We start from the raw sequence: 23,792 nt of genomic DNA on the forward strand, positions 1-23,792 counted from the left end.
TCCCCCCCCCGTCTCTGTCTCTTCCCCCTCCGTCTCTGTCTCTTCCCCCTCTCTCTCTTCCCCCCTCCGTCTCTCTCTTCCCCCCTCCATCTCTCTCTTCCCCCCTCCATCTCTCTCTTCCCCCCTCCGTCTCTCTCTCTTCCCCCCTCCATCTCTCTCTTCCCCCCTCCATCTCTCTCTTCCCTCTTCCCCCCTCCGTGTCTCTCTCTCCCCCCCTCCGTCTCTCTCTCCCCCCCACTCCGTCTCTCTCTCTCTCTCTCTCCCCCCCTCCGTCTCTCTCTCTCTCTCCCCACTCTATGAGGCGTGAGACGAATGCAGCCTGGACCACGCATTCCCAGCACTGGTAGTGAGGTAGGGCATGCCACACCTTACTGAACGACTTCAGATCCTTCTCCTCGGTCAGGGACTTCATCAGCCATTGCTGAGACCCACTCAGTTGGTCATCGCCCTTGATCTCCACGAAGCTCACCTCCTCCTTGCTGCGGTTTCTCTTTCCCTGAAGCCTCTTGAACTGAGAATGAGAAGGGGGGAGGGGGGTGGGGTGGAGGGTGAATCCGGGCCCAGCACAGAGGACGGGGGTTAATTGGGTGGCAGAGACTCGTGGGCCAGAAGGGCCTGTTACAGTGCTGTTTGAATTTAAATTTAAAAATGCAAGTTGAAACGTGGGGGTTGCTACAAATTGGAAAGTTGGTTGGGTTTAAACTCCAGGAAGAATTTGACCTGCAGCGTGCAGTAGAACAGAGGGATCTGGGAGTACAGATACATAATTCCCTGAAAGTGATGTGACCAGTAGAGAGAGAGAGCTTTTGGCTCGTTGGCCTTCATCAAGTGAAGTGATGAGAACAGGAGCTAGGATGCTATGGTAAAGTTGTGTAAGACGTGGGTGAGGCCAGACTTGGAGTATTGTGTGCATTTTTGGTCACCTTTCACACCGCCAGGAATATGTGGGTTGAACCGGCCACTTTAGTGGGTCCTTAGTGGGTAATGTGGCAGGCGGTGCGAAAGGTCCCATTCATGGCCTCTGACTTTTGGTTAACTCATTAATCACTCTGTGGCAGTATGAATGGTCTACTCGACTTACTGGGTTCTGTTAGTGACGTTAGTGACTGCGTACTTGCGTCAGTCTGCTATAGTTCACAGCGTGGCCAGCCGCGCTCTGACTGCCCCACCGACTCTACAGTTATAGTGTGACCAGCCACTCTGACACGTCCGCATTGTGAAATGTAACTACAGTCGGTGGGGTTGTCAGAGTGCCGTGCGTAATACGTCACTCACAATGCCATCACTGAAGGTGGGGACCACCCCCACCCCTTAAAATGCTAATCAGGTAAATCATGTTGCAGTGGGAAAGGTTCCTCGATTGCAGCATGTCCAATAAGAGGTTGGCAGTGTGAAAAGTTGATTTAAAGAGGGCAGAGATGATTTACTAGGACGTTGCCCGTACTTCAGGAACTGAGTTACAGGGAAAGGTTAAACATGTTCGGACTTTATTCCCTGGAGCTTGGAAGAATGAGGGGAGATTTGATAGAGGTATTTAAAATGATGAGGGGGAGAGACAGAGTAAATGCAGGCAGGACTTTCTGTGAATACACACTAGAGGACATGGGTTAAGGGTGAAAGGGGAAAAGTTAGGGGGAACTTCTTTACATGCAGAGGGTTGGGGGTGTGGAATGAGCTGAGGTAGTGAATGTGAGCGAAGGGCCTGTTTCTGTTCTTCTGAAGGGTGGAAGGAAAGAGGAGGAAATCCCCACAGATACGGGGAGAACGCACAAACTCCTTAAAGACAGCGCCAGATTCGAACCAGGGTCACTGGCGCTGTAAAAGCATTCCGCCAACCGCTATGAATACCATGCTGCTAAAATTTTCTCTCGAACCGCCCCCTCCTTCGGTGTTTCCCCTCCCTCCTCCTGTCTCTCTACCTCTCCTCTTCTATTGTTCACCTCGCAGAACATTCCATGAAGTCCATAAAGTTGTGTGACCTATGCAAACCCACTTCCCTCCCACACGCCTATAAACCCTTTCTTGCATCCACGTGCCAATCAAAGAGTCTTTCGAATGTCCCTATCATACCAATTTCCACCCCAAGGCATTCCAGGCCCCACCACTCCGTGTAACAAAATGTCTCCCCAAAACTTTTCTCCACTCATCTTAAACACAAGAACATAAGAAATAGGAGGAGGAGTTTTCCAGCCGCCCGTCGGGCCTGCTGCACCGTTCACTGTGATCATGGCTAATCTGATGATCGGCTCATCACCACCGACCTGCCTTTTCCTCATATCCCTTAATTCACCGACTATAAAAATCTACCCAACCTTGTCTTAAATAAATTTACTGACGATGCTTCCACTGTTTCAATGGGCAGTGAATTCCACAGATTCCCCACCCTCTGGGAAAAGCAGTTCCTCCTCATTTCCATCAATCTCTCCTCATAGGCCAACCCCTTATCTCTGGAATCAACCTGGTGACCCCCCTCCGCACCCACTTTGCCTGTCCATCCTTCCTCGAGTAAGGAGACCAGAACTAATGCAATTCTCCAGATGCAGCCTCACCAGGACCTTTTACAGTTGCAGCGTAACCTCCCTGCTCCTAAATTCAACCCCTCTACTAATGAAGGCCAATTCTTGCACAAGGCCTCCCAAATCCTTCTGCACGGCAGCACGCTGTAATCACCATTTAAATAATAATCTGATCTTCCACTTTTCCTTCCAAAGTGGATAAATCTCCCATTTACCAACATTGTTCTCCATCTGCCAGACCCTTGCCCACTCACTTATCCTATCAATAACCCTCTGCAGACTCTCCTCAATTTGCTTGTCCATTCAGATGCCCTGTGGTATTTGCTATTGTGACCCCAGGAAAAGGAGTTGGCTGTCTGCCCGATCTAAGCCCCTCCGTTTTCCACGAGTTTAATCAGCACTCCAGCACCAGCTGATACTGGTGATACGAGCAGGGATAGAAGCCGTCGATACCCGGCGTGAAATGACGTCATTTTAGCCGGCATGCTGACTGTTTTCCTTTTCCATTGGACCCTTTGAACCAGTTAATTCCCCGTTAATTCCTGGGGCAAGGGGCTGTAGACACCTCTCATGAGAAAAGTCCCAAGTCCCTCTTGGCCCCTCCCCTCCACACATCACCTTCTCACTGCAGTCTAGGGTCCTGACCCGGAATATTGGCTGACCTCTTCACGGACATCGCCACCTGACTCAGAGTCCCCCTCTGCCCATTCAGTAGGTCAGCTCTCCGGGGGGGTGGGGGAAGAAGAGCCTCAAGCAGGCCAGAGGTTTCAGGCTAAATCTCTCCCCACCCCGTCCCTTCTCTTCACGAGACAACCCCCCTTCCCCCCCTGAGCTATAGCAGGCAGGTCAGACTCCCTGAATGCCCTTCCTGGGAGTGGGGGAATTATCCACCCACTCTTTGTGGCAGAACACTCCAGCACCGTCCATCCACAGCGTGCTAGTTCACCCGACCACCCTTCAACTACCCTAGCCCCTCCCTTTCTCCGTTGGCTCAGTGAAATAATTCTTCCTACCCTTCCGCGCCACCCATTGCCTCCGTGCTAACTTGTCCGCAGCCGAGTCCCCTCCTCTTCAGCTGGGGTCAGACTTACTGCTTCGTCATTCATGAAGGTGTTCAGTTCCTCTTCTGGGGCTGGGGCCAGCGTAGGGTCAAGGCCCTGGTAGTAATTGCTGTAGTTCTGCAAATCGATCAAAACGCTTAGAACCACATGTAGATCAAGTTCAAGCTCTGACTGTACACATACCCCAATCCCCCCAGACAACATAGCGTTTTTCTAGACCAAAGTGCGTGCACACAAACACACACAATTACAGTAAAACCCCACGTACCCTGTGAAACGCTGAACCCCACAAATCTGACCAACTTGACGATTATACAACTATATACGGTAGGTAAATAATACAGAAGTTTGAAATTAGCGCACTTCTCTGTAAGTTCACGCAACCTCAAGCAAGCAGAAAATTCACATATGGCATCTACCAATCCCCAGATGCCTGATACCAGGCTTTTACTGTACATATTAAAACACACACAGAATCACCATAAGAACTCCGACGGTCTCACAGCGACCACAGGAGGTAAAGATGTATTACACACGTTTCAGGCTGGAGCCCTTCCTCAAGAAAATAAGCAAAATAACAGGAAGGCATCAGAATGAAGATGGAAGACTGGCCAGGGGAGGAGTCCAGACCAACTAAGGTGTGAATTGGATATAATGAGAGGAGAGGTGAGAATTGATTTTGGCAGGAAAAGGGAGGGGGGGGGGGAGGGGGAAGAGAGAGTTTAAAATAAATAAATATTGTTCAGTTACAGGACATCGTTTATCAATCTCACAGCCTGCTAGAAGAAGCTACCATATTTGATGGCATAAAAGACCCACTTCTCCCCCAATGGCTCAAAATATCCCCAGGGTCTTGTATGCGGGTAACATCAAGTGTCACTGTGTGGCTCACTGCGGCATCACCACTATTTATCGTTAGGGCCTGGTGGTGGGTTGTGGGGGGGGGGGGGAGCAGGACTGTAGGATTGGTGTGGGGCTGTCGGAGGGGAGCGAGGCAGTGGGATTGGTGTGGAGGCTGGTGGTGGGCTGTTAGGCGGGGGGGGGGAAGCAGGGCTTTAGGATCAGTGTGGGATTGGTGGCGAGTTGTCGGGTGACTCTCCCAACGTTGCTGGCCCCTGGACTGGTCCTACTGCCCCACTCTCACTCCCCATGCTGATCCCACTCCTCCCCCCGACAGTCTGCCATCAGTCCCCACAATGATCCCACTGCCCCGTTAACCATCCCCCCATCCCATTGGGAGAGAGCAGGACAGAGGGGCCAATGCAGGGATGGACAGCTGAAGTTTGTTTTTATAAAATGTTTCCTGCTATAGAAGTTGGTTTTGTTTTCCCTTGAAACGACAGTGTTACTATTAAAAGGGTTTTCACTGTCCTAGTTACTTTTTTGTCCAATTTTTTTTACTCTACTGTAGCTACATATTTCAACAACATTAAATGTTTACCTGTAGATACACTAAAATAATATTCCCTGCTGAAATTGGGAGGGGGGGGTGAGGTTCTTATAAGCCATGAAATACAGTATTCCCTGGCCAGGCCATCCTGATTTTGAAGCTCCTGTATCTGAGGGTTGTGGGTCACAGATCCTGTTCGCTGGATGGAAAGTGTCCTCAATAATTCCTTGAGCCCTGTTTAAGCAACTCTCAAGTAGATAAAGGGGAGACCCCAGGGATCCTCTCGGCCGTTGTGACGACCCTCTGTATCGACCTCTGGCAGCTACCATCCCCGCACAGTGATGCAGCTGGACTGGACCCTCTCAGTTGAGCTCCTGTAAAATGTGGTCAAGATGGGGGCCGGTAACCTTGCCCCCCACCCAACCTCCTGAGGGAGTGTAGACCCTTCTGTGCCTTCCTGACTAAAGAGGTGGTGGTGTGGGTCCAGGAGAGGCCCTCTGTTACATGCACACCAAGGAACTTTAGTGCTCTCCATCATGGAGCCGTCGATGTGTTGTGGAGAGGGATTGAAAGTCCTCCTGAGGTCCACAATCAAAGGAACAGGATGAAGTTGTTGAGGAATAGGATATAGACAGGGTGCAGAGTTGGGTGGAAAAGTGGCAGCTGAGATTCAATCAGATAAGTGTGAGGTGATGTATTTTGGAAGGACAAATTTGAAAGAAGATGCATGGTAATGGTCAGAGATTGAACAGGGGGACCTTGGGGTTCTAATCCATACAACCCTCAAGGTCGCCGCGCAGGTTGATAGGATAGCTCAGAAGGCCTACGGTATGCTGGTCTTCGTGAATCAAGGAATCGAGTTCTGGAGGTCATGTTGCAACTCTACAAATCTCTGATGAGACCATGCTTGCCACGTTGCAGCTCTACAAATCTCTGGTGAGACCATGCTTGTCCATGTGAAAGATATGGAGAGGGGCAGCGGAGATTTACCAGGACGTTGCCTGAATTAGAAAATACGTCGTGAGACGAGGTTAGCAGAGCTCGGGCCACGAAGAAGGATGAGAGGCGACCTGACAGAGGTCTACAAGATTATGAGAGGCATTGATGTGGCGGACGGCCAGCACCGTTTTTCCCAGGGTGGGAGCAGCGAACACCAGAGGATGTCTGTATAAAGTGAAGGGAGATGGCAAGGGCGTGTTTTTACAGAGAGTGGTGGGTGCCTGGAATGCGTTGCCAAGGGTGGTGGTGGAAGCTGGAACATTGGGGGCATTTAGGAAACTCTTATTCAGGCACGTGGAAGAAAGGAAAATAAAGGGTTATGAGTTAGGGAGGATTTAAGTTTTTTTTGGTAGGTATATATGGGTTGGCACAACATCATAGGCCAAAGTTCTGGAAGACTGCAGCTTTGAAATGTAAAGCATCCAGTAAGATAGAAATCTGGCTCATCCCTGCTGGAAATGTACAAGCCCTGGTTCCAGATCCTCCCACAAGAGGTCGTAATCTCATGTATCCTCCCTGTCAAGATCACGCCTGTATTTCCAAACTCCAGTTATACAAGCCCAGTCTGTCCAAACTCTTGCAAAGAAGCACCACATCTGCAGAATCTGGGCACTAGAACAGGTACACAATCCTTTATTTGGATGTCTAAAATCCGGAAAGCTCCAAAAACCGGCATTTTTTTCCTGCTGCTGCTGTAAGAGCAGAGGGTGTGTGAGAGAGAGAGAGAGAGAGAGAGAGAGAGAGAGAGAGAGGGGGGGGTGCATTGTGACTAGGTTGGGCTGGGGTGAGGGAGGGGAGAGACAGCAGTTCAACTCGGGTGGGCGAGAGACGGCAGCATGACTCGGGCAGGTGGGGGGGGAGAGACGGCAGCACGACTCAGGTGGGCAAGGGGGGGAGACAGAAGGCAATGAGACTCGGGTGGGCAGGGAGGAGGAGAGAGACGGCAGCATGACTTGGGTGGGCGGGGGGGAGAGAGATGGCAGTGTGACTTGGACAGGCCGGGGGGGAGAGAGAGATGGCAACACGACTCAGGTGGACAAGGGAGAAAGAGACGCCACCGCAACTGGAAGGGGGTGGATACGGCAGCACAATTTGGGTGGGCTTAAACCTGGGGCAGCTGGCTTTTATTTTAAAATCTGGGAAAAAAAAATCCAAATTTGGAACACACTGTCGTCCACCCCCCCCCACCCAAGGGTTCCAGATAAAGGATTGTGTACCTGTATAGGGTAAACGGTCGGACACTGAGTAATGCATAAGACAGGAAAGTGGTGTCAAAGAGATCTTTTGGCACGTTGGCCTTCGTAAATCAAATTATTGAGAATATGAGTCAGGCTGTTATGGTGAGGTTGTCCAAGACGTTGTACAATTGTACAAGATACACCGGTGACCACTATAGTGGACCAACGAGGGGCTCTGTGGCTGAAGGAAACACACAGCTGTTGGCAACCTGCGGGCGGGGAAACCATACAGACTGCGGGCTGCTGGAGACTTGAGGTCAAAGGACTCACATCCAGGCTGCGGACTGCTGGGGAATGGAGGCACAGCGCTTCTCCGAAGGTCCAACCAGCCAGTCCTTCCATTGGTGGTTCTGTCACAGACTTTAAACGGCCTTTTAAAGGTGTTCGCATGTACAATTCTCGGTCTGTGCCCAAGACTGCAGCAGCCTTGAGGGGTTGTAGATTCCAAGGAGCAGCGGACTGGCGCAGGGCACCAGATAAGGGGGAGAACACCCCAACCCTCCCCCTTGCTGAGAAAGAGAAAGAGGAGATGACCAGAAAGGAAGGTGACCACAGCAGCATATCAGTCAGCAGAAGGACCCCACGGAACAGATACCACAGCAATGGATCTGCAAAGGCCTCAGCGGCCGAACGGCCTGCTGGAGACTGGTTCGTGGGGACCAAGAGCCAAGAGCAAAAAGGGCTCCCGAAAGGGCGTCAAGAGCTGAAGGCTTCCTGATTGCGTTGGAGGTTTGGATCTGGAGCTCGGGCGGCCGATGGATAGAACAGAGGCCTGTGCGGCAACAGAAGCTGTGGGAGCAGTGGAGGTGAACCCAGGGGCACTCGGTGACTCTGAAGGTACTCTCTTCTGCTTCTCTTTCTCTTGTACTGTAAGGGGTGCCCAAACATCACTAATGGTGACTCTGTCTGGCAGAAGGCAGTTCTGTGAGATATTACATTACACAAAAATAAAGGAATCCTGACTGAATCAGCTCGTGATTGAATGGTGATGGTCTGGGGGGGGCCTATCGTACGTATTTTGGGGCCTCCAGGTGGGGCACCGGGAGCTTGGACGGGAGGGAGGCCGGGGCGTCAGGATTTTTTGAGCCGATAAAGGGGATCGATATCTAGACAAGGGTCGGTGATTACGCAAGATTGTACGGTATCTCTGCTCCTAAGTTTGAGGATCACGCTTCCTTCACCCACCACCTCCACCCCCAGCTCCCCACTGACCTGATAATAGTCACTGTACTCAGCACCCTGTGCGGCGTAGTCCAGGTATGAAGGGACGGGGTCGGTGGGAGCTGCGTCACCAACAGACAAGGTGCCCCGGTTGAACTCCAGGGGGGCATCGGCCGGGTTGGGGTCCAGTAGACTGCCCTCCGCTGCTGCGGGGGGGTCGGAGAGGGAGAAGAAACCAGCAGGGCCTCCCCCCACCTCCTCCTCCTCCTCCTCCTCGACCTCTTCCTCGCCGTCACTTGCCTTCTCGCTCATGATATGCCGGGCCAGCTGCTTGGCGGCACTCTTCGAGGCCGCCTTGATGGCGGAGGGGGACGGGGCAGCTGTGACCCTGGCGGGGGCGGGTATCCGGCCCGGCCTCTTGAGAAAAGGACAGGGGGCCGGCGACGGCTCGCGGTCAGCCTCGCTCAGGGGCAGGTGGCGAGGCTGTGGGAGGAGGCAAGAGAGACCAGTCCCCGGGCCCAGACTCTGCAAGAGAAGGGGGTGGCAGATTAACACAGCGAGACTCCCATCCCCAATCCTACCTCCAACCCTAAACCCCAGCCCCCCCCCACTTAAACCCATCAAACCCCCACTCTCTAAATCCCCTACCCCCTAAACGTCACTCTCTCAACCCCCCACCCCACTCATCGTATCGATGGCCCTAGCAGCCCATCCCAGGCACACACCTCGCAAATGTGTGAAATATCTCCCCTGCATGCACACCTCATTGAAACCTTCCCTCCACCAAACCCCACATCCTCCCCACTCTCCACAAAAGGTAGAGAAGAAGGGGAAACAGAAATTCTCTGCGCAAGGAAGCAGTGGAGGCTGCCTTTTTAGATGCCGTTAAGACACAGTTAAGAGAGATTTGGATGCGGGAGGGGATTAAGGGTCACTGGGTAGGTGGAGCGGAGTCCATGGCCAGATCAGCTAAGAGCAGGCTCAATGGGCAGGAGACCTGACTCTTGCTCCGACAAACTCTTCCATTCGACCACTGAACATTTCAGCTCAGAAACAGGTCCTTCTAGTCTGTGCCGAAGTATTATTCTGCCTCATACCCGAAATGCACCCAGACCATATCCTTCCACACCCCTCCTACCCATGCACCTGTCCAAATTTTTCTTAAACGTTAAAATTGAGCCCCGCATTCACCACTTCAGTTGGTAGCTCGTTCCATTCTCCCACCACTCTCTGTGTGAAGAGGTTTCCCCTCATGTTCATCTTAAACTCTTTTCCTTTCACCCTTAACCCATGTCCTCTGGTTTGTATCTCACCCACCCTCAGTGGAGAAAGCCTACTTTATCTATTCCCCTCACAATTTTGTATATCTCTATTAAATCTCTTCTCGTTCTTCTACACTCCAGGGAATAAAGTCCTCACTTTTAAGTCCAGGCAACATCCTAGTAAATCTTCTCTGCCCTCTTTCTATCTTATTGATCTCTTTCCTGTTGTTCAGTGACCAAAACTGTACACAGTGCTCCAAATTTGGCCTTGCCAAGGTCTTGTACAACTTCACCATAACATCCCAACTCTTGTACTTTGATTGATGAAGGTCAAGATGCCAAAAACTCTCTTTACAACCCTATCCACCAGCCACTTTCAGGGAATTAGGTACAGGTTGTACCTCTTTAATTCACTGACATTGGGACCCTGGCCATTGCCAGAAAATGCTGGAAAACAGAACTTGATCCCTAAGGGAATCCTCTATGTAAACATATCAAAGATAGAACAAAACTTAAAACAGGAAATAAAATACTGTGGCACAATTACTGCAGCAGTTAGCTCAACACCTTTACAGTGACACCGATCAGGACGTTAGCACAAACTTTGTATAGCCAGTATGGGACTCGAACCCTGGTCCCAATCGCTGGCGCTGTAAAGGTTGAATCTGCTGTAATCGAGACCAGGGTTCAAGTCCCACGTTGTCTGTAAGGAGTTCGTACTAATAGCGGCAGATTCAAACGTGCCGGACCATGGGAGTTGTCAACCACGGCGCGCCAGATAAGAGAGGTACAACCTGTATCTATGATCCCAGGTCCCTCTGTTCTACCGCACTCCTCAGTGCCCTACCATTTACCATGCGTGTCCTACCTTGGTTTGTCCTTCCAAAATGCAACACCTCACACTTGTCTGCATTAAATTCCATCTGCCATTTTGCAGCCCATTTTTTCCAGCTGGTCCAGATCCCTCTGCAAGCTTTGAAAGCCTTCCTCGCTGTCCACAACGCCTTCAATCCAGTGGGTGACATTTTCAACCTGGGGAAAAGATTCTGACTGACCACCCCACATCAATGCCCCTCATCATTTCATAAACCTCCATCAGGTCTCCCCTCAGCCTCTCCCACTCCAGGGAATGCAGCTCGCTTGCCGAACCTCTCCCCGTCGCACTCCAGGCAACATTCTGGGAAATCTCGTCTAGACGAACAGGATAGGACTTTATTTCCTGGAGCATCAGAGAATTGGTGGGGAGGGGGTGGGATTTGATAGGGGTGTACAAAATTAGATGGGGTATAGTTAGAATAAATGCAAGCAAGGTTTTCCGACTAACGCTGGGTGAGACAAGAACTCGAGGACCTGGGTTAAAGGGGAACTGTTTAAAGGGAACACGAGGGGGAACTTCTTCACACAGAGAGTCATGGGAGTGTGGAACAAACTGCCAGCGGAGGTGGTGGACGCAGGCTCAATTTTGACATTTAAGCGAAGATGTGACCAATTAACCGTTCGTCTCTGGAATGTGACTGGAGCACGCGGAGGAAGTCCAAGCTGGAAGGTGGGGGGGAGGGGGGGAAGAACACACAAACTCCTGAGAGGCAGTGCCTGATTTGAACCCGGGTCACTGGTGTGCTGTAGCAGTGATGGCCTAACTATGCCACCCCCGTTCGGGGATCCATCTTTCAAAGGCACTGAACTTCAGTCAGCCCCTCGGCCTCGCTTCAGGACACTGTAAGCTGGGACCAATCTCCCCCCCCTCCCCCTGCTTCCACCAACTCCCTCCTCCCACCCCCCACACCAGCAGCTCCCAAGGCACCTCGCTCACCTGACTTGCTTTCTTCTGCAAGGGCTCCTCGTCATCGGAGTCTGACTGGAAAGGATAAGAGAGGTGCATTAGAGACGGGGGGAGTGGAGGTTGGCGACACCTCCCACAGATGAAACATGCTCTCTTCAACTCTAGGGGACCCCACCCCACTCGGCAGAGAGCAGGTTCACTCCAATTCCACACCCCTTTCCCCCACCGTCACATCTGTCCATGGCCTCACGTACAGCCACCTGCAAATCAGTGGAAGACCCTAATATTCCATCTGGGCACCCTCCAACCAGACAGCATTAACATCAACTCTGGATTATGTCAATGCCCTCAATGCCTCCTCTTTCCCTATACTTCAGTCTCCTCCAGAGAGCTGCCCCTTCACCCTGTAAGTTCTCAGCTTCATCTTCTATCCTCCCCAACCAGACCCTCCCCTCACCGTGATCTCTCATACAGGCAAACCCTGAATAAGTTTCCAAAGGCACGGTTTCGATATAACGGAATTTGAAATTTCTGACCCATAGTTTTAAATTTACAGCGATAAAGTTTTATTGTTGCGGGGCGAAGAAAGGGGGTAAGGGGGGACGGGGCGAAGGGCGAAGGGAGGGGGTGAGGGGGGACAAGGAGAAGGGAGGGGGTGAGGGGGGACGGGGGGGAAGGGAGGGGGTGAAAGGGGACGGGGGGAAGGGAGGGGGTGAAGGGGGGAGGGGCGAGAAGGGAGGGGGTGAAGGAGGGAGGGGGTGAAGGGGGAGGGGCAAAGGTAGAGGGGGGACGGGGCAAAGGGAGAGGGGAGGGGGCGCGAGGGGAGGGGGCGCGAGGGGAGGGGGGGCGCGAGGGTGAGGGGGGCGCGAGGGGAGGGGGCGCGAGGGGGAGGGGGCGCGAGGGGAGGGGGCGCGAGGGGAGGGGGCGCGAGGGGAGGGGGCGCGAGGGGAGGGGGCGCGAGGGGAGGGGGCGCGAGGGGAGGGGGCGCGAGGGAGGGGGGCGCGAGGGGAGGGGGCGCGAGGGGAGGGGGCGCGAGGGGAGGGGGCGCGAGGGAGGGGGCGCGAGGGGAGGGGGCGCGAGGGAGGGGGCGCGAGGGGAGGGGGCGCGAGGGGAGGGGGCGCGAGGGGAGGGGGCGCGAGGGGAGGGGGCGCGAGGGGAGGGGGGCGCGAGGGGAGGGGGCGCGAGGGGAGGGGGCGCGAGGGGAGGGGGCGCGAGGGGAGGGGGCGCGAGGGGAGGGGGCGCGAGGGGAGGGGGCGCGAGGGGAGGGGGCGCGAGGGGAGGGGGCGCGAGGGGAGGGGGCGCGAGGGGAGGGGGCGCGAGGGGAGGGGGCGCGAGGGGAGGGGGCGCGAGGGAGGGGGCGCGAGGGGAGGGGGCGCGAGGGGAGGGGGCGCGAGGGGAGGGGGCGCGAGGGGAGGGGGGCGCGAGGGGAGGGGCGCGAGGGGAGGGGGCGCGAGGGGAGGGGGCGCGAGGGGAGGGGGCGCGAGGGGAGGGGGCGCGAGGGGAGGGGGCGCGAGGGGAGGGGGCGCGAGGGGAGGGGGCGCGAGGGGAGGGGGCGCGAGGGGAGGGGGCGCGAGGGGAGGGGGCGCGAGGGGGAGGGGGCGCGAGGGGACGGGGCGCGAGGGGGGACGGGGCGCGAGGGGGACGGGCGCAAGGGGGACGGGTCGAGGGGAGGGAAGAGGGGGGACGGGTCGAGGGAAGGGAAGAGGGGGGACGGGCGAGGGAAGGGAAGAGGGGGGACGGGGCGAAGGAAGGGAAGAGGGGGGACGGGATGAGGGGGACGTGGCGAGAGGGACGGGGTTAGAGGAAGGAAAAGAGGGAGGATGGGGTGAGAAGGGAGAGGGAGAACGGGGGGAAGGGAAAGGGAGAATGGGGGAAGGGAGAGAGAGAATGGGAGCGAGGGGGACGGGCGAGGGAGCGGGGGGGAGGGAGCGAGGGGGAGGGAGCGAGGGGGAGGGGCGAGGGAGCGGGGGCAGGGGCGAGGGAGCGGGGGCAGGGGCGAGGGAGCGGGGGCAGGGCGAGGGAGCGGGGGCAGGGGCGAGGGAGCGGGGGGCAGGGGCGAGGGAGCGGGGGCAGGGGCGAGGGAGCGGGGGCAGGGGCGAGGGAGCGGGGGCAGGGGCGAGGGAGCGGGGGCAGGGGCGAGGGAGCGGGGGCAGGGGCGAGGGAGCGGGGGCAGGGGCGAGGGAGCGGGGGCAGGGGCGAGGAGCGGGGGCAGGGGCGAGGGAGCGGGGGCAGGGGCGAGGGAGCGGGGCAGGGGCGAGGGAGCGGGGGCAGGGGCGAGGGAGCGGGGGCAGGGGCGAGGGAGCGGGGGCAGGGGCGAGGGAGCGGGGGGAGGGGCGAGGGAGCGGGGGGAGGGGCGAGGGAGCGGGGGGGAGGGGCGAGGGAGCGGGGGGAGGGGGGGCGAGGGAGCGGGGGGAGGGCGAGGGAGCGGGGGAGGGGCGAGGGAGCGGGGGGAGGGGCGAGGGAGCGGGGGGAGGGCGAGGGAGCGGGGGGAGGGGCGAGGGAGCGGGGGGAGGGGCGAGGGAGCGGGGGGAGGGGCGAGGGAGCGGGGGAGGGGCGAGCGGGGGAGGGCGAGGGAGCGGGGGAGGGCGAGGGAGCGGAGGGAGGGGCGAGGGAGCGGGGGGGAGGGGCGAGGGAGCGGGGGGGAGGGGCGAGGGAGCGAGGGGAGGGGCGAGGGAGAGGGGCGAGGGAGCGAGGGGAGGGGCGAGGGAGCGAGGGGGAGGGGCGAGGGAGCGAGGGGGAGGGGCGAGGGGAGCGAGGGGGAGGGGCGAGGGAGAGGGGCGAGGGAGCGAGGGGGAGGGAGCGAGGGGGAGGGAGCGAGGGGGAGGGAGCGAGGGGGAGGGAGCGAGGGGGAGGGAGCGAGGGGGAGGGAGCGAGGGGGAGGGGCGAGGGAGCGAGGGGGGAGGGGCGAGGGAGCGAGGGGGAGGGGCGAGGGAGCGAGGGGGAGGGGCGAGGAGCGAGGGGGAGGGGCGAGGGGGAGGAGCGGCGAGGGGGAGGGGCGAGGGGGAGGAGCGGCGAGGGAGAGAGGGGGAGGGGCGAGGGGGAGGGGCGAGGGGGAGGGGCGAGGGAGCGGAGGGAGGGGCGAGGGAGCGGGGGGAGGGGCGAGGGAGCGGGGGGAGGGGCGAGGGAGCGAGGGGGAGGGGCGAGGGAGAGGGGCGAGGGAGCGAGGGGGAGGGGCGAGGGAGCGAGGGGGAGGGGGCGAGGGAGCGAGGGGGAGGGGCGAGGGAGCGAGGGGCGAGGGAGAGGGGCGAGGGAGCGAGGGGGAGGGAGCGAGGGGGAGGGAGCGAGGGGAGGGAGCGAGGGGGAGGGAGCGAGGGGGAGGGGCGAGGGAGCGAGGGGCGAGGGAGCGAGGGGGAGGGGCGAGGGAGCGAGGGGGAGGGGCGAGGGGGAGGAGCGGCGAGGGGGAGGGGCGAGGGGGAGGAGCGGCGAGGGAGAGAGGGGGAGGGGCGAGGGGGAGGGGCGAGGGGGAGGGGCGAGGGGGAGGGGCGAGGGGGAGGGGCGAGGGGGAGGAGCGAGGGGGGAGGGGCGAGGGGGAGGGGCGAGGGAGCGAGGGGCGAGGGCGCGAGGGGGAGGGGGAGGGCGCGAGGGGGGAGGGCGCGAGGGGGAGGGAGCGAGGGGGAGGGAGCGAGGGGGAGGGAGCGAGGGGGAGGGAGCGAGGGGGAGGGAGCGAGGGGGGAGGGAGCGAGGGGGAGGGAGCGAGGGGGAGGGAGCGAGGGGGAGGGAGCGAGGGGGAGGAGCGAGGGGGAGGGAGCGAGGGGGAGGGAGCGAGGGGGAGGGAGCGAGGGGGAGGGAGCGAGGGGGAGGGAGCGAGGGGGAGGGAGCGAGGGGGAGGGAGCGAGGGGGAGGGAGCGAGGGGGAGGGAGCGAGGGGGAGGGAGCGAGGGGGAGGGAGCGAGGGGGAGGGAGCGAGGGGGAGGGAGCGAGGGGAGGGAGCGAGGGGGAGGGAGCGAGGGGGGAGGGAGCGAGGGGGAGGGAGCGAGGGGAGGGAGCGAGGGGGAGGGAGCGAGGGGGAGGGGCGGGGGAGGGGCGAGGGAGCGAGGGGGAGGGGCGAGGGAGCGAGGGGGAGGGGCGAGGGAGCGAGGGGGAGGGGCGAGGGAGCGAGGGGGAGGGGCGAGGGAGCGAGGGGGAGGGGCGAGGGGGAGGGAGCGAGGGGGCGAGGGGGGAGGGAGTGAGGGGGAGGGAGCGAGGGGGAGGGAGCGAGGGGGAGGGAGCGAGGTGGAGGGAGCGAGGGGGAGGGAGCGAGGGGGAGGGAGCGAGGGGGAGGGAGCGAGGGGGAGGGAGCGAAGGGGAGGGAGAGGGGGCGGGGGAGCGAGGGGGAGGGCGAGGGACGGGGGAGCGAGGGGGAGGGCGAGGGGCGGGGAGCGAGGGGGAGGGGCGGGGAGCGAGGGGGCGGGGGAGCGAGGGGGAGGGGCGGGGGAGCGAGGGGGAGGGGCGGGGGAGCGAGGGGGAGGGGCGGGGGAGCGAGGGGGAGGGGCGGGGGAGCGAGGGGGAGGGGCGGGGGAGCGAGGGGGAGGGGCGGGGGAGCGAGGGGGAGGGGCGGGGGAGCGAGGGGAGGGGCGGGGGAGCGAGGGGAGGGGCGGGGGAGCGAGGGGGAGGGGCGGGGGAGCGAGGGGGAGGGGCGGGGAGCGAGGGGGAGGGGCGGGGGAGCGAGGGGGAGGGGCGGGGGAGCGAGGGGGAGGGGCGGGGGAGCGAGGGGAGGGGCGGGGGAGCGAGGGGGAGGGGCGGGGGAGCGAGGGGAGGGGCGGGGGAGCGAGGGGGAGGGGGCGGGGGAGCGAGGGGGAGGGGCGGGGGAGCGAGGGAGCGAGGGGGAGGGGCGAGGGAGAACGGGGGAAGGGAGAGAGAGAATTAAGGGAAAGGAGCGGGAGAACGGGGGAAAGGAGAGGGAGAACGGGGAAGGGAGAGGGAGAATGAAGGGGAAGGGAGAGAGAGAATGAAGGGGAAGGGAGAGAGAGAATGAAGGGGAAAGGAGAGGGAGAACGGGGGAAGGGAGGGAGAACGGGGGAAGGGAGAGGGAGAACGGGGGAAGGGAGAGGGAGAACGGGGGAAGGGAGAGGGAGAACGGGGGAAGGGGAGAGGGAAAATGGGGGAAGGGAGAGGGAAAATGGGGGAAGGGAGAGGGAGAATGAAGGGCAAGGGAGAGAGAGAATGAAGGGGAAGGAGAGGGAGAACGGGGGAGGAAGGATGAGGGGTGAACGGGGGAAGGATGAGGGTGAACGGGGGAAGGATGAGGGAGAACGGGGGAAGGATGAGGGAGAACGGGGGAAGGATGAGGGAGAACGGGGAAGGATGAGGGAGAACGGGGGAAGGATGAGGGAGAACGGGGAAGGATGAGGGAGAACGGGGGAAGGATGAGGGAGAACGGGGAAGGATGAGGGAGAACGGGGGAAGGATGAGGGAGAACGGGGGAAGGATGGAGGGAGAACGGGGGAAGGATGAGGGAGAACGGGGGAAGGATGAGGGAGAACGGGGGAAGGATGAGGGAGAACGGGGGAAGGATGAGGGAGAACGGGGGAAGGATGAGGGAGAACGGGGGAAGGATGAGGGAGAACGGGGGAAGGATGAGGGAGAACGGGGGAAGGATGAGGGAGAACGGGGGAAGGATGAGGGAGAACGGGGGAAGGATGAGGGAGAACGGGGGAAGGATGAGGGAGAACGGGGGAAGGATGAGGGAGAACGGGGGAAGGGAAAGGGAGAATGGGGGAAGGGAGAGAGAGAATGGGAGCGAGGGGGACGGGCGAGGGAGCGGGGGGGAGGGAGCGAGGGGGAGGGAGCGAGGGGGAGGGGCGAGGGAGCGGGGGCAGGGGCGAGGAGCGGGGGCAGGGGCGAGGGAGCGGGGGCAGGGGCGAGGGAGCGGGGGCAGGGGCGAGGGAGCGGGGGCAGGGGCGAGGGAGCGGGGGCAGGGGCGAGGGAGCGGGGGCAGGGGCGAGGGAGCGGGGGCAGGGCGAGGGAGCGGGGGCAGGGGCGAGGGAGCGGGGGCAGGGGCGAGGGAGCGGGGGCAGGGGCGAGGGAGCGGGGGCAGGGGCGAGGGAGCGGGGGGCAGGGGCGAGGGAGCGGGGGGCAGGGGCGAGGGAGCGGGGGCAGGGCGAGGGAGCGGGGGGAGGGGCGAGGGAGCGGGGGAGGGGCGAGGAGCGGGGGGAGGGGGCGAGGGGAGCGGGGGGAGGGGCGAGGGAGCGGGGGGAGGGGCGAGGGAGCGAGGGGGAGGGGCGAGGGAGCGGGGCGAGGGAGCGGGGGAGGGGCGAGGGAGCGGAGGGAGGGGCGAGGGAGCGGGGGGAGGGGCGAGGGAGCGAGGGGGAGGGGCGAGGGAGCGAGGGGGAGGGGCGAGGGAGCGAAGGGCGAGGGGAGCGAGGGGGAGGGGCGAGGGGAGAGGGGCGAGGGAGCGAGGGGGAGGGAGCGAGGGGAGGGAGCGAGGGGGAGGGAGCGAGGGGGAGGGAGCGAGGGGGAGGGCGAGGGAGCGAGGGGGAGGGGCGAGGGAGCGAGGGGGAGGGGCGAGGAGAGAGGGGGAGGGGCGAGGGGGAGGAGCGGCGAGGGGGAGGGGCGAGGGGGAGGAGCGGCGAGGGGGAGGGGCGAGGGGGAGGAGCGGCGAGGGGCGAGGGAGGGAGGGGGAGGGGCGAGGGGGAGGGGCGAGGGAGCGAGGGGAGGGGGCGAGGGAGCGAGGGGCGAGGGCGCGAGGGGGAGGGGCGAGGGCGCGAGGGGGGAGGGCGCGAGGGGGGAGGGCTGCGAGGGGGAGGGCGCGAGGGGGAGGGCGCGAGGGGGAGGGCGCGAGGGGGAGGGAGCGAGGGGGAGGGAGCGAGGGGGAGGGAGCGAGGGGGAGGGAGCGAGGGGGAGGGAGCGAGGGGGAGGGCGCGAGGGGAGGGCGCGAGGGGGAGGGAGCGAGGGGGAGGGAGCGAGGGGTGAGGGAGCGAGGGGGAGGGAGCGAGGGGGAGGGGCGGGGGAGGGGCGAGGAGCGAGGGGGAGGGGCGAGGGAGCGAGGGGGAGGGGCGAGGGAGCGAGGGGGAGGGGCGAGGGAGCGAGGGGGAGGGGCGAGGGGAGCGAGGGGGAGGGGCGAGGGAGCGAGGGGGAGGGGCGAGGGACGAGGGGGCGAGGGGGAGGGAGTGAGCGAGGGGGAGGGAGCGAGGGGGAGGGAGCGAGGTGGAGGGAGCGAGGGGAGGGAGCGAGGGGGAGGGAGCGAAGGGGAGGGGAGAGGGGCGGGGGAGCGAGGGGGAGGGCGAGGGGCGGGGGAGCGAGGGGGAGGGGCGGGGGAGCGAGGGGCGGGGGAGCGAGGGGAGGCGGGGAGCGAGGGGAGGGCGGGGGAGCGAGGGGGAGGGGCGGGGGAGCGAGGGGGAGGGGCGGGGGAGCGAGGGGGAGGGCGGGGGAGCGAGGGGGAGGGGCGGGGGAGCGAGGGGGAGGGGCGGGGGAGCGAGGGGAGGGGCGGGGGAGCGAGGGGAGGGGCGGGGGAGCGAGGGGGAGGGGCGGGGGAGCGAGGGGGAGGGGCGGGGGAGGGGGGAGCGAGGGGGAGGGGCGGGGGGAGCGAGGGGAGGGGCGGGGGAGCGAGGGGGAGGGGCGGGGGAGCGAGGGGGAGGGGCGGGGGAGCGAGGGGAGGGGCGGGGGAGCGAGGGGGAGGGGCGGGGGAGCGAGGGGGAGGGGCGGGGGAGCGAGGGGGAGGGGCGGGGGAGCGAGGGGCGAGGGAGCGAGGGGGAGGGGCGAGGGAGAACGGGGGAAGGGAGAGAGAGAATTAAGGGGAAAGGAGCGGGAGAACGGGGGAAAGGAGAGGGAGAACGGGGGAAGGGAGAGGGAGAATGAAGGGGAAGGGAGAGAGAGAATGAAGGGGAAGGGAGAGAGAGAATGAAGGGGAAAGGAGAGGGAGAACGGGGAAGGGAGGGAGAACGGGGGAAGGGAGAGGGAGAACGGGGGAAGGGAGAGGGAGAACGGGGGAAGGAGAGGGAGAGAACGGGGGAAGGGGAGAGGGAGAACGGGGGAAGGGAGAGGGAGAACGGGGAAGGGAGAGGGAGAACGGGGGAAGGGAGAGGGAAAACGGGGGAAGGGAGAGGGAGAATGAAGGGCAAGGGGAGAGAGAGAATGAAGGGGAAAGGATGAGGGAGAACGGGGGAGGAAGGATGAGGGTGAACGGGGGAAGGATGAGGGAGAACGGGGGAAGGATGAGGAGAACGGGGGAAGGATGAGGGGAGAACGGGGGAAGGATGAGGGAGAACGGGGGGAAGGATGAGGGAGAACGGGGGAAGGATGAGGGAGAACGGGGAAGGATGAGGGAGAACGGGGCAAGGATGAGGGAGAACGGGGGAAGGATGAGGGAGAACGGGGGAAGGATGAGGGAGAACGGGGGAAGGATGAGGGAGAACGGGGGAAGGATGAGGGAGAACGGGGGAAGGATGAGGGAGAACGGGGGAAGGATGAGGGAGAACGGGGGAAGGATGAGGGAGAACGGGGAAGGATGAGGGAGAACGGGGGAAGGATGAGGGAGAACGGGGAAGGATGAGGGAGAACGGGGGAAGGATGAGGGAGAACGGGGGAAGGATGAGGGAGAACGGGGAAGGATGAGGGAGAACGGGGGAAGGATGAGGGAGAACGGGGAAGGATGAGGGAGAACGGGGGAAGGATGAGGGAGAACGGGGGAAGGATGAGGGAGAACGGGGAAGGATGAGGGAGAACGGGGGAAGGATGAGGGAGAACGGGGGAAGGATGAGGGAGAACGGGGGAAGGATGAGGGAGAACGGGGGAAGGATGAGGGAGAACGGGGGAAGGATGAGGGAGAACGGGGGAAGGATGAGGGAGAACGGGGGAAGGATGAGGGAGAACGGGGGAAGGATGAGGGAGAACGGGGGAAGGATGAGGGAGAACGGGGGAAGGATGAGGGAGAACGGGGGAAGGATGAGGGAGAACGGGGAAGGATGAGGGAGAACGGGGGAAGGATGAGGGAGAACGGGGGAAGGATGAGGGAGAACGGGGGAAGGATGAGGGAGAACGGGGGAAGGATGAGGGTGAACGGGGAAGGATGAGGGTGAACGGGGGAAGGATGAGGGTGAACGGGGGAAGGATGAGGGAGAACGGGGGAAGGATGAGGAGAACGGGGAAGGATGAGGGAGAACGGGGGAAGGATGAGGGAGAACGGGGGAAGGATGAGGGAGAACGGGGGAAGGATGAGGGAGAACGGGGGAAGGATGAGGGAGAACGGGGGAAGGATGAGGGTGAACGGGGGAAGGATGAGGGTGAACGGGGGAAGGATGAGGGTGAACGGGGGAAGGATGAGGGTGAACGGGGAAGGATGAGGGTGAACGGGGAAGGATGAGGGAGAACGGGGGAAGGATGAGGGAGAACGGGGGAAGGGAGAGGGAGAACGGGGGAAGGGAGTGGGAGAAAGGGGGAAGGGAGAACAGGGAAAGGGAGAGGGAGAACAGGGAAAGGGAGAGGGAGAATGGGGGAAAGGGAGAACGGGGTAAGAGAGAGGCAGAACGGGGGAAGGATGAGGGAGAACGGGGGAAGGATGAGGGAGAACGGGGGAAGGATGAGGGAGAACGGGGGAAGGATGAGGGAGAACGGGGGAAGGATGAGGGAGAACGGGGAAGGATGAGGGAGAACGGGGGAAGGATGAGGGAGAACGGGGGAAGGATGAGGGAGAACGGGGGAAGGATGAGGGAGAACGGGGGAAGGATGAGGGAGAACGGGGGAAGGATGAGGGAGAACGGGGGAAGGATGAGGGAGAACGGGGGAAGGATGAGGGAGAACGGGGGAAGGATGAGGGAGAACGGGGGAAGGATGAGGGAGAACGGGGGAAGGATGAGGGAGAACGGGGGAAGGATGAGGGAGAACGGGGGAAGGATGAGGGAGAACGGGGGAAGGATGAGGGAGAACGGGAGAAGGATGAGGGAGAACGGGAGAAGGATGAGGGAGAACGGGGGATGGATGAGGGAGAACGGGGAAGGATGAGGGAGAACGGGGGAAGGATGAGGGAGAACGGGGGAAGGATGAGGAGGAGAACGGGGGAAGGATGAGGAGAACGGGGGAAGGATGAGGGAGAACGGGGGAAGGATGAGGGAGAACGGGGGAAGGATGAGGGAGAACGGGGGAAGGATGAGGGAGAACGGGGGAAGGATGAGGAGGGTGAACGGGGGAAGGATGAGGGTGAACGGGGGAAGGATGAGAGTGAACGGGGGAAGGATGAGGGTGAACGGGGAAGGATGAGGGAGAACGGGGAAGGATGAGGGAGAACGGGGGAAGGGAGAGGGAGAACGGGGGAAGGGAGAGGGAGAACGGGGGAAGGGAGAGGGAGAACGGGGGAAGGGAGAGGGAGAACGGGGGAAGGGAGAGGAGAACGGGGGAAGGGAGAGGGAGAACGGGGAAGGGAGAGGGAGAACGGGGGAAGAGAGAGGGAGAACGGGGGAAGGGAGAGGGAGAACGGGGGAAGGATGAGGAAGAACGGGGAAGGATGAGGGAGAACGGGGGAAGGGAGAGGGAGAACGGGGGAAGGGAGAGGGAGAACGGGGGAAGGGAGAGGGAGAACGGGGGAAGGGAGAGGGAGAACGGGGAAGGGAGAGGGAGAACGGGGGAAGGGAGAGGGAGAACAGGGGAAGGGAGAGGGAGAACGGGGGAAGGGAGAGGGAGAACGGGGGAAGGCTGAGGAGAGAACGGGGGAAGGCTGAGGGAGAACGGGGAAGGCTGAGGGAGAACGGGGGAAGGCTGAGGGAGAACGGGGGAAGGCTGAGGGAGAACGGGGGAAGGCTGAGGAGAACGGGGGAAGGCTGAGGGAGAACGGGGGAAGGCTGAGGGAGAACTGGGGAAGGCTGAGGGAGAACGGGGGAAGGCTGAGGGAGAACGGGGGAAGGCTGAGGGAGAACGGGGGAAGGCTGAGGGAGAACGGGGGAAGGCTGAGGGAGAACGGGGGAAGGCTGAGGGAGAACGGGGGAAGGCTGAGGGAGAACGGGGGAAGGCTGAGGGAGAACGGGGGAAGGCTGAGGGAGAACGGGGGAAGGCTGAGGGAGAACGGGGGAAGGCTGAGGGAGAACGGGGGAAGGCTGAGGGAGAACGGGGGAAGGCTGAGGGAGAACGGGGGAAGGCTGAGGGAGAACGGGGGAAGGCTGAGGGAGAACGGGGGAAGGCTGAGGGAGAACGGGGAAGGCTGAGGGAGAACGGGGGAAGGCTGAGGGAGAACGGGGGAAGGCTGAGGGAGAACGGGGGAAGGCTGAGGGAGAACGGGGGAAGGCTGAGGGAGAACGGGGGAAGGCTGAGGGAGAACGGGGGAAGGCTGAGGGAGAACGGGGAAGGGAGAGGAGAACGGGGGAAGGGAGAGGGAGAACGGGGGAAGGGAGAGGAGAACGGGGGAAGGGGAGAGGGAGAACGGGGAAGGGAGAGGAGAACGGGGGAAGGGAGAGGGAGAACGGGGGAAGGGAGAGGGAGAACGGGGGAAGGGAGAGGTGAGAACGGGGGAAGGGAGAGGGAGAACGGGGGAAGGGAGAGGGAGAACGGGGGAAGGGAGAGGGGAGAACGGGGGAAGGGAGAGGGAGAACGGGGGGAAGGGAGAGGGAGAACGGGGGAAGGGAGAGGGAGAACGGGGAAGGGAGAGGGAGAACGGGGGAAGGGAGAGGGAGAACGGGGGAAGGGAGAGGGAGAACGGGGGAAGGGAGAGGGAGAACGGGGGAAGGGAGAGGGAGAACGGGGGAAGGGAGAGGGAGAACGGGGGAAGGAGAGGGAGAACGGGGGAAGGGAGAGGGAGAACGGGGGAAGGGAGAGGGAGAACGGGGAAGGGAGAGGGAGAACGGGGGAAGGAGAGGGAGAACGGGGGAAGGGAGAGGGAGAACGGGGGAAGGGAGAGGGAGAACGGGGGAAGGGAGAGGGAGAACGGGGGAAGGGAGAGGGAGAACGGGGGAAGGGAGAGGGAGAACGGGGGAAGGGAGAGAGAGAATGAAGGGGAAAGGAGAGGGAGAACGGGTGAAAGGAGAGGGAGAACGGGGAAGGGAGAGGGAGAATGAAGGGGATGGGAGAGAGAGAATGAAGGGGAAGGGAGAGAGAGAATGAAGGGGAAAGGAGAGGGAGAACGGGGGAAAGGAGAGGGAGAACGGGGAAGGGAGAGGGAGAACGGGGGAAGGGAGAGGGAGAACGGGGGAAGGGAGAGGGAGAACGGGGGAAGGGAGAGGGAGAACGGGGGAAGGGAGAGGGAGAATGGGGGAAGGGAGAGGGAGAATGAAGGGCAAGGGAGAGAGAGAATGGAGAGGGAGAACGGGGGAGGAAGGATGAGGGTGAATGGGAGAAAGGTACCCTCCCCTGCACTGAACTCTTCCCTCCCAACCTGCCACACATCCTTTCTCCTCCTCCCCCCCATTTCCTCTCCCCCATCCCCTCCCCACCCCCATCCCCATCCCCTCCCCTCCCCCCACTCACCCGGGCCCGCAGCTCGA

General features: G+C 62.0%; 1 protein-coding gene across 1 annotated transcript; it reads right to left on the reverse strand.

The window, feature by feature from the left end:
* Positions 1–238: 238 nt before the first annotated feature.
* prcc (proline rich mitotic checkpoint control factor) lies at positions 239–23,787 on the reverse strand (the record flags this gene model as incomplete). The annotated part of the gene is made up of 5 exons (XM_069913253.1): positions 239–511; positions 3,608–3,694; positions 8,417–8,890; positions 11,441–11,485; positions 23,776–23,787. Coding segments are annotated over 5 exons (891 nt in total), but the record flags the coding sequence as incomplete, so codon positions are not given.
* Between the last annotated feature and the right edge of the window lie 5 nt (positions 23,788–23,792).

Source organism: Narcine bancroftii, unplaced genomic scaffold (assembly GCF_036971445.1).
Source record: "Narcine bancroftii isolate sNarBan1 unplaced genomic scaffold, sNarBan1.hap1 Scaffold_832, whole genome shotgun sequence".
Lineage (NCBI taxonomy): Eukaryota > Metazoa > Chordata > Chondrichthyes > Torpediniformes > Narcinidae > Narcine > Narcine bancroftii.